Raw genomic sequence first — 13778 nt, forward strand, 5'->3', positions numbered from 1 at the left:
TGATGGACATCTGGGCTCTTTACATAGTTTGGCTATCATGGACATTGCTGCTATAAACATTGGGGTGCACGTGCCCCTTTGGATCACTACATTTATATCTTTAGGGTAAATACCCAGTAGTGTGATTGCTGGGTCGTAGGGTAGCTCTATTTTCAACTTTTTGAGGAACCTCCAAACTGTTTTCTAGAGTGGCTGCACCAGCTTGCATTCCCACCAACAGTGTAGGAGGGTTCCCCTTTCTCCGCATCCTTGCCAACATCTGTTGTTTCCTGACTTGTTAATTTTAGCCATTCCGACTGGTGTGAGATGGTATCTCATTGTGGTTTTGATTTGTATTTCCCTGATGCCGAGTGATGTGAGCACTTTTTCATGTGTCTGTTGGCCATCTGGATGTCTGCTTTGCAGAAATGTCTGCTTATGTCTTCTGCCCAAACCATAAGAGACTTAGCAATAGAGAACAATCTGAGGGTTGATGGAGGGAGGTGTGGGGGGAGGTGTGAGGTGTGGGCTAGATGGGGGATGGGCATTAGGACGGGCACTTGATATGATGAGCACTAGGTGTTATATGTAAGTGATGAATCACTGAATTCTACTCCTGAAACCAATATTGCACTCTATTTTAACTAACTAGAATTTAAATAAAAATTTTTTTAAATAAAGCTAAAGTTTACATATATGATTACTTAGAAATTTTCTCTACAGATTCAAATTCTTTAGTAAAGCAACCCAGTGTGCATGTGACAAACCTGTGATATAGTAACAGGGCCTGGGTTAGGAAAAAAAGTCAAATCATTATACATCTATATGATAAAATTCTATACAGTTATTAAAAATTGTGTTTCTAAGTCATAATCAGTGATAATGGAACATGTTCACAACATATTTTGTGAGAGACAAACAGGATAGAAAACTACATATCCTATATGATCCTGATCTTTTCTTAAAACCTAATGCAAAATAAAAAGTCTGAAAGAAAAAACAGTGAGCCAAATGTTAACAGTAGCTATCTCCAGATGGTGCAATTTATCTTCTTTGTACTTTCCTCTGTCTTCCAAATTTCCCATAGTACCTTTAAGGTACTTTTACAGTGAAGCACCCTACACCAAAAGAAAAAAAAGTGTGTGGGGGAGGTGCCTGGAAGGCTCAGTGGGTTAAAGCCTCTGCCTTCAGCTCAGGTTATGATTCCCAGAGTCTTGGGATCAAGCCCTGCATCAAGCTCCCTGCTCAGCAGGGAGACTGCTTCCTCCCCTCTCTCTGCCTACTTGTGATCTGTCTGTCAAATAAATAAGTAAAATCTTTAAAAAATGTATTTTTAAAAAAAGTTAATGAGACAAAAGAAAGAAAAACAAAGGCTGTCCCCTTGTCTGAGAAAAAGTTCTAGGCAGTGAATAGAAAACTTACCCGTGAAGCTTAACACTGTATCCCTCCTAAAAAACGACTGCCAAAACTGGAAATGAGGTTTGGGTAATAACAAAGATAAACCAGACAGTCCCGTCAAATTCCGATCAGAATAGAAAAAGCAAATGTCTAGCGTGTGACTGGTGATATTCCTATGCTAGTTAGGTCCCACTGCAGCTCTTCCTGACTCAGTCAATATTTCTGATCGTCTCATGTTTTACTCCTCCATTGTTTCCCATATGAATGCCAATGAACTCTTTCAGAATAGGATTGCAGTGGCTTTCTCTAATAAAGATGTTAAAACATTGGCCTTACCTTTTTTGTTTTTGTGAAAGACACAGTGATTGCGGAGAAGATGCTCTACTTGGCTCATCAGCTAATGTAGCCAAAATAAAGTTAGCTTCCAATAACATATCATCGATACTTAAAGCCATAGGTCTAAAAACAGGCAAAGTAAAAGCAAGCATCATACACGTTTTCTGAAGGACATTAGGAAAATTAGAAAATGACACTTCAGGAGTAAAAAGAGACAGTAAAAGTCAAAGTCCTATTTGTCTTTTCACAAAGGAACATAGTCCTAAGAGCTGAAAAGATCCTTAGACATCATCAGATCCAATTTCAAAAAGAGCATCTATCCTAACCCAATCTCTGAAATTTTAGTTCTGAAATGAAATATCATAGTTTCATAAAAATTAGACTCGTTTAAGCCATGTTTAATTTTATAATTAGGCAATTAATTTAGCACCATGTCAAATTTATAAATGTTTTCACTCTGCAGAATGTATCTTTCTCAATTACCAATTTAAAAATGTCACGTGTGGCATCTTTCAAAATTTCCATTTGGTAAGTGTTGCTAGTAAAGTTAAGGAATTCTTGAGGTATGAATTAATTTCAAAGTAATCCAAAGGGTTTTATTATTGATATACAACAAAAGGAGGGGAGAGAGGAAGGAAGGAACTCAGAAAAGTTTCCAAGGACTTACTTCCCAGGAAAATCAAAATGAATGGCTATAGGAGCATGTGTAGCTTCTGAAAATGTCAGCATTCCCTGAAAGAGAAAAAGAAGAAAAATAGTTGGAATCTTCATTTAAAAAACTACCAGCGAAGGTATGACACAAATTTTTGTTTACCTTCAATTCTTTGAAACAGAATGTTATTTCAGTATCAACTCCAATTTGAAAGAAGTCAAACTCTTCCGGGCCAACAAACATTTCACTGTACACAGAATTGGTCAAATCTGTTCAACATTATAGGAAAAGAAGGAATAGGATTAGTTCCAGGGGTACTTGTTAAATTTTAATATGAAAATATAACTGTAAGTGGTAGATTAAAAAAAAAATTGACACTCCTTCACTGAGAAATGGGTTCTTTGTCTGTGTTCCCTCCCCTTAAATTTGGGTAGTTGGGTTCTCTGACTGCTAAGATATGGTGCTATAAATGACCTGGGACTGGTTTCTGAGCCTGGGACTTAAGAGACTGGCAACTTCCACTTCCTCTATCCTCGGTCCACTTCCTCTACCCTACAACACTCACTGTTAGAACCCACCATGCCGAGTTCATGCTATAGGAAGGCCAGGTTAATGAAGAGGCCATATGTGTGTAGTCACTCCGGCTAACAGCCCAGCTGTGCTCCCAGCATCAATTATCAGCCATGTCAGTGTGCCATCTTGGATGGATTCAGATGATTCCAGACCCAGCCACTATCTAACTGCAATTGCATGAGACTCCCAAGTACGAACCATCTAGCTGAGCCCCATCAACCCACAGAAACATAAGAATAAATTATTTGGAGTTTTTCACTACAAAAATGTTTGGTATACACGCTCAGAAAGACACACACACGAATCATTTTTCTACCTTTTTCTCATTTTCTTTCTTTTCTAATTGAAGTGCAGTTCACATACAGTGTTAGTTTCAGGTACATAATATAAAAATTCAACAACTCTTTATATTTCTCAGTATGCATCAAGATAAATTGCTCTTAATCCGCTTTATCTATTTCATCCATCCCCCCTCTGCCAAGCACTAGTTTGTTCTCTGTATTTAAGAGAATGCTTGTCTCTTTTTCTTTTCTTTTCTTTTTTTTTTTTTAAAGATTTTTACTTATTTATTTGACAAAGAGAGGGATCACAAGTAGGCAGAGAGGCAGGCAGAGAGAGAGAGGAGGAAGCAGGCTCCCTGCTGAGCAGAGAGCCCGATGCGGGACTCGATCCCAGGACCCTGAGATCATGACCTGAGCCGAAGGCAGCGGCTTAACCCACTGAGCCACCCAGGCGCCCTTGTCTCTTTTTCTTTGTTCATTTGTTTTGTTTCTTAAATTCCACGTATGAGTGAAATCATAAGGTGTCTTTTTCTGATTGACTTATTGCATTTAGCATTATATTCTTTTTAAAGAAGATTTTATTTATTTATTTGAGAGAGAGAGGGCATGTGCAAATGAGGTGGGGGGAGGCAGAGGGAGGACAAGCTGACTCCCCCTTCAGCAGGGAGACTGATGCAGGCTCGATCCCAGGACCCTGAGATCATGACCTGAGCCAAAGTCAGGCCACCTGAGCCACCCAGGCGCCCCTAGCATTATGTCCTTTAGGTCCATCCATGTGGTTGCAAATGGCAAGGTTTCATTCTTTTTTATGACTGAGTAATATTACATTATATAAATACCACATCTTCTTTATCCATCTGTCTATGGTGGGTTTGGGTTGCTTCCATATCCTGGCTATTGAACACAGGGGTGCATATAACTTTTCAAATCAGTGTTTTCATTTTCTCTGGGTAAACATGCAGTAGTGGAATTATTGGATCATATGATATTTCTATTTTTAATTTTTTGAGGAACCTCCATACTGTTTTCCATAGTGGCTACACCAATTTACATTCCCTCCAACAGTGCACAAGGGTTCCTTTTTCTCCACATTCTCACCAACACTCATTATTTCTTACGTTTTTGATCTTAGCCATTCTGACAGGTACAAGATGATATCTCATTGTGGTGTTTTTTTTTTTTTTCTCTTTAAAGAAAGGCAGACTACCACATGCAGCACCTTACTTGGATATGTCTGGATTCTTGGATGCTTGGCTACCCTACAATCTCCCGCAAATGGACCTTGAGAGTTTGCTTGAAGACTAGCAGGGAAGCACAGCTATTCATATACCCTTGAATAGTCTTCCCCTCTTGGGAAGGTTGTCCTCTGAGAGCATAGCTTTGGGAGGGACACACATGGAGTGGTGAGGTTCCCCACTCACTAGGGGGATACCCGCCTAGCAGCCAGATCAGCTGAATCAATCCTGGCTGTCTACGGGGTGACTGGTGTTTCAGGCACATGGCCCTCACATCTTCCTTGTGGTTTTGATTTGCATTTCCCTGCTGATGAGTGATGTTGAGCATCTTTTCATGCATCTGTGCCCATCTGTATACATTCTTTGGAAAGATGAATATTCAAGTACTCTGCCCATTTTAAAAAATTTATTTATTGATTGATTTGAGAGAGAGAAAGAGTGAAAAGAGAGAGCTGGAGGCAGGATCAGAGGGAGAAAGAATCTTAAGCAGACTCCGCTCTGAGTGCCCGACATAGTCTTGATCCCATGACCCTGAGATTACAACCTGAGCTGAAATCAAGAGTCAGATGCTAACTGACTGCACCACCCAGGCATCCCAATCTGCCCATTTTTTAAATTGAATTACTTTTGATAGCTTCATAGTATTTCATTATCTTTACTCTACCAATCTTCTGGTACTAGATCTGAAGTACAGAAGATGTCCCAAACTATTAAAAGACCTTACCTCTGGATAGTGAGATTTCAGGTGACTTTTTTTAAATTAGTGCTTATTTTGTGTCTTTATTTTCTTCAATGAACACAGATTAATATAAGTATAAGAACAAAAGATAAACAGTATATATATATATATATATTTTTTTTAAAGATTTTATTTATTTATTTGTCAGAGAGAGAGAGACAGAGGGAGAGAGCGCGAGCGAGCACAGGCAGACAGAGAGGCAGGCAGAGTCAGAGGGAGAAGCAGGCTCCCCGCGGAGCAAGGAGCCCGATGTGGGACTCGATCCCAGGACGCTGGGATCACGACCTGAGCCGAAGGCAGCTGCCCAACCAACTGAGCCACCCAGGCGTCCCAACAGTATATATTTTTTAAGGACCAAACACTACCCCAGAAATCATTCCTATCAAACAAGGAGGTTCATGTCACTTCCAGTGTACTGGCATAGAGGAGTTTCAAAAATAGACATTGAGTCCCCAGTCAACCATAACTATAACTGCTCATTAGAAAGCTGCTCACAGGGGTACCTGGGTGGCTCAGTGGGTTAAAGCCTCTGCCTTCAGCTCAGGTCATGATCTCAGGGTCCTGGGATCAAGCCCTGCATCAGGCTCTCTGCTAGGCAGGGAGCCTGCTTTCCCCTTTCTCTCTCTGCCTGCCTTTCTGCCTACTTGTGATCTCTGACTGTCAAATAAAAAAAAAAAATTAAAAAAAAAAAGCTGCTCACAAGGGACAATGTCTTCTGGTTACTAAATGGCCATCTTTATTCAGAGATGGCATTATGGAATACAAAACAGATCCTTTCACTAGCCAAGCATATATTTTCTAGATCATGCACTTCTGAGTGTCAAAAAACAATGTTAGCTAAGACTAGAAAGAAGCAATAATGGCACAGTGGTAATGAGCCTGTGCCTTGGAGCCTATGTTCAGATAATCCACACTTACTGTGTGACACCAGACAAGTCACTGAGTCTCTTCGTGCCTCACACAGAAAATGGTCATAATAATAGTACCTAAATCACAGGTGTTACAAAGATCACATAAATTCATAAATGGAAACCATTTAGAAAAAAAAAAAAAAAAACATGGAGGGACACCCGGACGGTTCAGTTGGTTGAAAAGCCAACTCTTGATTTTGGTTTGGGTCATGATCTTGGGGTCCTGGGATCGAGCCCTGCATCAGGCTCCCCAGTCAGTCGAGAGTCTGCCTAAAATTCTCTCTCGCCCCCCTCCTTCTGCCCATCCCCCTGCTCACACTCTCCTTCTCTCTCAAAATAAATCTCCTTTTAAAAATTTAAAAAAATTCATCATGTCTTATCTCCACTCAATCTAGGTAACTTTGGAAGAGCTGACTTAAGAAGTATTTGGATTTTCTGCCATGTGTATTTGCCATCTGGAATATCTTACATCTCTAGTTCAAAGCTACTTTTTCTTATGTGATTAAAGATAATCCCAATTGGATTGCTGGCCTCTTAATTTTTCTTTATGATAAACACAAAGGGTGATAAAAGATGAAAAACGGGTGTCTGGCTGGCTCAGTTGGAAGAGCATGCAACTCTTGATCTTGGGGTCATGAGTTCAAGCCCCATGTCGGGTGTAGAGATTACTAAAATATAAACACATAAACTTAAAAAAAAAAAAAAAAAAGATGAAAACCAGACCTTAAAAATCTTAACTGAAAATATACTTTTCTCAGTAACAATTCTCCTAATTTTAAAATAACCTGAATTTCAAGGCCAAATATTTTAATTATTGATTATATTCCATTTCCTGGATCTCTTAAAAATTTTAATGATCTTTCTACATCTTACTGCTCTTTTTTTTTTTTTTTAAAGATCTTACTTATTTATTTTACACAGATCGAGAGAGATCACAAGCAGGCAGAGAGGGAGAGGGAAGCAGGATCCCCACTGAGCAGAGAGCCCGATGTGGGGCTCAATCCCAGGACCCACTGAGCCACCCAGAAACCCCTTTATTGCTCGTTAGACAAGAAAAAAATGTTATGCCACCAATGTTCACTGTATGGTCAGTCATCAAGAAACCCGGGGAGTGACATGCTATCCAAGAGCCACAACAGATGTAGTCCTTACCCATTGGTTCGTCACTGGAACTCTTAAGGCAAACACTGAGTGGGGTAACAGCAAGAGTAACTTCTTCTTGACTTGATGTAAAAAGAACAACGGCCTCAGCGAGCACTCTACAAATGTAAAGAAAAGTATTATGTTGCTTGAAAAGCAAGAAGAAAGAACCTTATTAAATGGGACTTGGATCTTTAATCTGGGAATAAACAAGGTTAATCAGCTGAGATTTTTTAAAAATTTACCCCCAAAAAAACCTATCTTCTTTTTTCTGTATGAGCTGCAATATTTTTAGCATATTTTAAAATTCATTTGAAGGCCAAGAGAATAGTAAAATATATTCTTAGTAAGACATGTGAAAGCTATGGAATAAACCAGACACTGGAAGGAATGTCTTCAATTCCATGGTTTTATATACCCCATATATATTTGTAATGGCTTGCAATCATACCCCTGAGGGAGGTACCAGAAAACATTGCTGTTCAGAAAGAACCGGGTGGAACCATGCTGGAGACGCGGGTGAGGGGTAGAGGTTTATGAGCAGCCCGCTACTTATATTTTCTTTCCATTTGTTACTTGCCCTAGATTATTATTACCTATTACTTTCAAGGTTGTCTTGACATCCCAAATGCCCTTTTATCCTGGGCTCCCTTTTTCAAAATAGTTGTATTGATAAAGAATTCACATACAGTACTTCACAGATTTAAAGTTCTTTAACTTGTATTTCCCTATCTACTAAATAAGTTGAGCGCATTTTCACGTGCTTTTCAACCATTTGTATATCTTCTTTGGCAAATGATCCATTCAAATCCTTTGCCCATTTTTAAAAAGATTTTAATTTTATTTATTTGACAGAGAGAGACACAGCAAGAGAGGGAACACAAGGGAGTGGGAGAGAGGAGGAAGCAGGCTCCCCGCTGAGTGCAGAGCCCGATGCGGGGCTTGATCCCAAGACCCTGAGATCACAACTCAAGCCAAAGGCAGATGCCCAACAACTGAGCCACACAGGCACCCAATGCCCATTTTTAATTAGCTTATCTTTATTACAAGATCTGGGCTACTTATGAAATTGAAGTGTTGTCAGATAAAAATGAGATTCTTAGAATGTATGTAATATTGACGTTAACCTGATGCTAGACATTAGCTCAGCTGTGTTTCTTGAGGCCAAAATGTCAGGAACACCTACCAGATTCATCTAGGAACTCTTCCAGTGTTATGGGGGTGGTGTTTTATAAGATACCAAATAACCTGATACAAAAAAATTACAACATAAATGTGCAATTCAAAAAGGAAGAAAAATACAATCATTAATAAATATATGAAAATATGTTCAAGCTCCCAAGGAATCAACACAACAAAATGGACATCTAATAATTCAATTTTCTACCTGTCAACTTAACGAAAATTTTAAAGATTGATCATGTATGTTACTTGAAAGGACTCCCCTACACTTCTGGTGGGAATGTAAATGGACACAACATTTAAGATAGTAATTTGGTAGTCAAATTTAAAATTTGGTAAGCCTTTGACCCAGTGATTTCATTTCTAGGACTCTGTGTTAAGCTTATAAGGTGGCCCCACAGTGATCCCCACCTCCTGGTACTCATGCCTTCCCACAATCCTCTGCCCCTGAGTATGGGCTTAACTTACCAAGTCACTTCTAACAATGAAAATGGCAGAATTGATGATATGTCAGTTCTGAGATTAGGTTATAAAAAGACTTTGGCTTAGGGGCACCTGGGTGGCTCAGTGGGTTAAGTCTCTGCCTTTGGCTCAGGTCATGATCTCAGGGTCCTGGGATGGAGCCCCACATCCGGCTCTCTGCTCAGCAGGGAGCCTGCTCCCCGCCCCCCGCCTGCCTCCTCTCTGCCTACTTGTGATTTCTCTCTCTGTCAAATAATAAATAAAATCTTTAAAAAAAATTTTTAAAAACTTTGGCTTCCGTTTGTGAATTCTCTCTCTCAATCGGTCATCTCAATCAACTCTCTGTCTTTCTGATCCAGTGGCCATTTTGTGATGATAATCAGAGAGTGCACAGAGAGGCCTGTGTGGTGAGGAACTGAGGCCTACCACCAACCTGACTAGTCAGCTTGGAAGTTAATCTTCTGAGACCTCTCCACAGCCATGTCAGTGCGTGTGGGAGTGAATCCCCAACCAAGTCCAGCCTTCAGATGAGACCACAGCCCTAGCTGACAGCTTGACTTCAACTTCATGAAACACCTTGAGCCAGATACCCAGTTAAGCCATACATATAACCATGAAGTAATCAATGTCTGGTTTCTTAAAGCTCTGAGTTTGGGGGAAATTTGTTCCACAGAAATAGGCAACTAATACACTTTTTGTGTGTGGCAAAAAGCTGGAAGCAACCTACTTTTTCACTAATAGGATAATGGGTAACTAAATTATGGTTCATACAATGAAAAAATTATACAATCATTCCAAACAATAAGATTGATTTAAGTGAACTGACACAGAAACTTAAAAAAGCAAGTTGCCAAATAATAATAATAGGACATTTTCTGTGAAAAAAATGACATGTATGTGTCTCATAAATAATATAAATGTGAGAGGGAAGAAGAAGGAAGAGAGAAAGAAAGCTATCCATAGCTATAGGGAGAGGGTGAGTTACAGGGAAATTGGCTATATATGGAAGAAGATGCACAAGGATATACACCAAATTGCTGATTGATGTTACCTCTGCCAAGTGGGAGAGAGAAGACAGGTAGAGGAGAAAAAGTTTTCATTTTTTATCTTTACAACCCTCTATAAATTCTAGATGTATTACAAGGAGCATGTATGGCTTATGTAACTTAAAACACAATAAGGATAAAATATCTTTGGTTCACAAAGTAATTAATGTTTAATGCTACAGCTTAACTGAATAATTGGGTGCACTTTTACTGACAAATGTACCTAACTCATTCTCTAAAGAAAAAATGCAAACACTTGGGGTAAATCAGTTTACATTAAAAATGTTAATGTTTCCTTGCGTTGTGTGTTTCATGACTCAGACAGAAGGCAATATATAAATGCAAAGTATTATTAGGTAATATATTTTTCTCTTGGTATCACTTAATGTAGAAAGCCACTAATGGAATATTTTTAGAACTTTCTTGCCACTAAATCATATTGCTACCACTAATAAATTATATTATCTACTATTATCTTTCTCAGGGTTCCCTCTTGACCTTGTAAGGAGATTTTTCCAAGTCAAATGTTAGCTTTTTTTTTTTTAATGTTAGCTTTTTTAAAAAATGTAACTGACTTCAAATTTTAATTAAAGGCATTAATTATTTACTCTGCTCCCACATTATACTCAGAAAAAGAAGAAAACACCAGAAAATTCATTACCTTGGTTGAATAACTAGTGTATTAGAACACATACTCTTTTCAAAAATAACTTGCAAGGGCTGACTTTCCTGAAAACACACATTATGAGTTCTTCTAATACCTTAAAAGGAATAAAGCAATTCGTTAATCATTTTAAGTGCGATGTAAACTATTTAAAAAGTATAAGTTTCACAGCCACGTTAAAATAATAAAATTAAAGAAACATTTCCTGTCTGGCAGGTGCCTGTAGCTTGAAAGAGTACTATTTTATGAAATGTGTTTATTGCCCCCTAGTGGACACTATGCAACATGCCATATCCCCGGACAAATTGGGCAGTAGAGCTCCCAAGTTCTGAAATACGGTTTTTTTCTTTTCTTTTTTCTTTTCTTTTCTTTTCTTTTCTTTTCTTTTCTTTTCTTTTCTTTTCTCTTCTTTTCTTTTTTCTTTTCTTTTCAAGATTTTATGTATTTATTTGACAGAGAGAGATCACAGTAGACAGAGAGGCAGGCAGAGAGAGAGGGAAGCAGGCTCCCTGCTGAGCAGAGAGCCCGAGGTGTGTCTCGATTCCAGGACCCTGAGATCATGACCTGAGCCGAAGGCAGCAGCTTAACCCACTGAGCCACCCAGGCGCCTCTGAAATACAATTATTTCTCAAACTGTATGTAAAATAGTGATTGCCCACTACAGTTCATGTAGCTATCATTCTCTTTCACTACCTTTCATCCAGGTCTGCTATATCTGGATTTCTGGTAATGATGAAGGAACATCTGGTCTGTGAATTCTTTTCCTCTGAGAGGAGGATGAGGGGAAGAGTGCATCGTCATAGCAGCTATGGCTCTATGTGCCAGCAATTGTAGTACGCATTCTACACACATTACCTATGGTCATCACAATATCCCTATGGGGTAGGCACTTAGTCTCAGAAGAGGAACCTGTAGCTCGGCGAGGCTGACTTTTACAAGGCCATTTTAACAAGGGTCGGTAGAATGTGAGTCTAAGTTTGAATATATAGCCCATGTAATAAAATCCAAATGGACTTAACTTTCTACAGCATATTAATGTTGTGGTAGGAATCAAAAGGACTCACTAGAAATATTTCTCATCTAACTTGGATTTTTTTTTTTCTTTTGGGGAGGACGAGGAGAGGGAGAGAGAGAGAATCCCAAGCAGGCTCCATGCCCAGTGCATGAGCCCAACCCAAGACTCAGTCCCACAACCCCAAAGATCACGATCTGAGCTGAAATCAAGAGTTGGACGCCTAAGCAGCTGAGCCACCCAGGTACTCCTGGATTTTTTTTTTTTTTGACACAAAATTAATAATGGCAACATTTATTAATTTTGTTAAGAATTTACTCACCACCTACTATGCACAAAGCTACATTAGTTAGCTTTTGCTGGAAAACAACTCACTCCAAAACTTAAGTGGCTCGAAATAACAAATATTTGTTATTTCTCACAATTCAGCTGAGTAGTTCTGGTTTCAGCTGGCTTGGCGGTGCCTGGAAATCTTGGATGGCTTCACCTTTATGTCTAGGGCCTCCGCAGGACAACCGGCACAGCCGAGACTGCTGGGAAGGCTGAGGCTTCCCACCACATGGTCTTAATCCTCCAGAAGTCTACTGTGCAGCACTTGTTCTCATGCTGAGAGAAAGGTTCCTGCCTTCACGGGGGAAGCTGCCAGGCCTCTTAAGGCCTAGGCTTGGAACTCACACAAAATCGCTTCTATTTAATTGATAAAGCAAGCCCACGGCCAGCCAACATGCCAGCTGGGGGAACAGACTCCGGCTTCTGAAGGGTGAGGAGCAGCAAATAATTTGTGAGCACTTGTTTGGTAATCTACTACACGGGGACAATTTTAGGAGCTAGGGATTAGCAAAGCACCAATTAGACAAAAATCTCTATCCTCACAGAGCTTACCTTCTAGGGAGGGGAGATGGACAATAAGAAAATAAATAAGTATAATAATTGATAGGTCACGTCGTAACAAAGGCCACAGGAAAAAAGCAAAGCAGAAAGGGCATTAGGGGGTGCCAGTCATGGTAGATAGCAATTTTTTTATTTCTTATTTATCTGTTTATTTGAGAGAGAGAGAGAGAATGAGAGAGAGAGAGAGCATGAGAAGGGAGAGGGTCAAAGGGACAAGGAGGCTCCCTGTCGAGCAGGGAGCCCGATGCGCGACTCCATCATGGGCCTCCACGATCATGACCCGAGCCAAAGGTAGTCGTTCTACCAAGTGAACCACCCAGGTGCCCGAGTAGATAGCAGTTTTAAATAGGAGGTCAAGGAAGACCTCATGGAAATGAAGCCATCTGAGTAAAGACTTGGAGGAGGAGCAAGCAATATGATATCTGCAGAAGAAGCTTGCTAGGCAGAGGGCTTCCAACCCGTGTAGGACCTTACTGACCATTGTAAGATCTCTGGCTTTTCCCCTGGGTAAATGGGGAGGATTTGCAGGGTGGGGATAGGAATTTGGAACACTGAATGACATATCCAACCTACTACACCTTTGCACTCCTCCATAAATTTTTGGATATACTACAAAGAGCATGGCACTGTGAGGAATTACTGTGATTTCAATTTTGGGAAGACACAAAGCTCAAAAGTTGGCACAACTTACCCTGTTTTAAAAACTATTTTCAAGTTACTTTTGGAGCAACGGGTATTAGATGCTTGTGGTCTAAATTTCAAAAGATACCAAAGAGCAAACAGTGGAAAGTCAGTCACCCCCAGCCCCTGACTCCTGCCCGCCCCCCTCCCCGTATCCTCCACAGAGGGAACCACTGTTACCAGTTTCTCCAGTATTCTTCCAACACAGCCTTGGTATATACAGCACGATCAAACCTCTAGAACATACCTCAAAATATTTCACTTAAGTGAGTACTGGCATTGCCAAAGATGTCCAAGAAGAGAATGTCTAATTTCTTTGTCATTCCTGATGCTCCTTTTCTTGCCACTTGCTGTCTTCTCCTTTTTCCTTATAGACAAGTGCCAAACACTTTCAACCTATACCTTTGCTCACCCTGCTCCGTTCTGCTCCCTCCTCACAGGAGTTTCCACCTACTGGAAACTCATCCAGTTGTGGTGCCCCAGTTGTGGTGCCCCTAACCACAATGCCTTCCCTCTCCACCTTTCTCTCCTTTGAATCTCTGGTCCAAAGAACATCCAGTGTACCCTCTTTATTTTATCTTACTTTTTTAAAATAG

The 13778-nt window shown here is 40.0% G+C and overlaps 1 protein-coding gene across 3 annotated transcripts in view; it reads right to left on the reverse strand.

The window, feature by feature from the left end:
* Positions 1 to 13778, reverse strand: part of RAD9B (RAD9 checkpoint clamp component B) — a gene marked incomplete at its 5' end in the record, with an annotated part of 35869 nt that overhangs the window by 10278 nt on the left and 11813 nt on the right. For all 3 annotated transcript variants that reach the window (XM_082698486.1, XM_082698484.1, XM_082698485.1), the window contains 5 exons: positions 1714 to 1836; positions 2381 to 2445; positions 2528 to 2634; positions 7257 to 7363; positions 10596 to 10695. In XM_082698486.1, the coding sequence (XP_082554612.1) occupies positions 1714 to 1836; positions 2381 to 2445; positions 2528 to 2634; positions 7257 to 7363; positions 10596 to 10695 (502 nt within the window). The remainder of the gene's footprint in view (positions 1 to 1713; positions 1837 to 2380; positions 2446 to 2527; positions 2635 to 7256; positions 7364 to 10595; positions 10696 to 13778) is intronic.

Source organism: Mustela nivalis, assembly GCF_964662115.1.
Source record: "Mustela nivalis genome assembly, chromosome: 14".
Lineage (NCBI taxonomy): Eukaryota > Metazoa > Chordata > Mammalia > Carnivora > Mustelidae > Mustela > Mustela nivalis.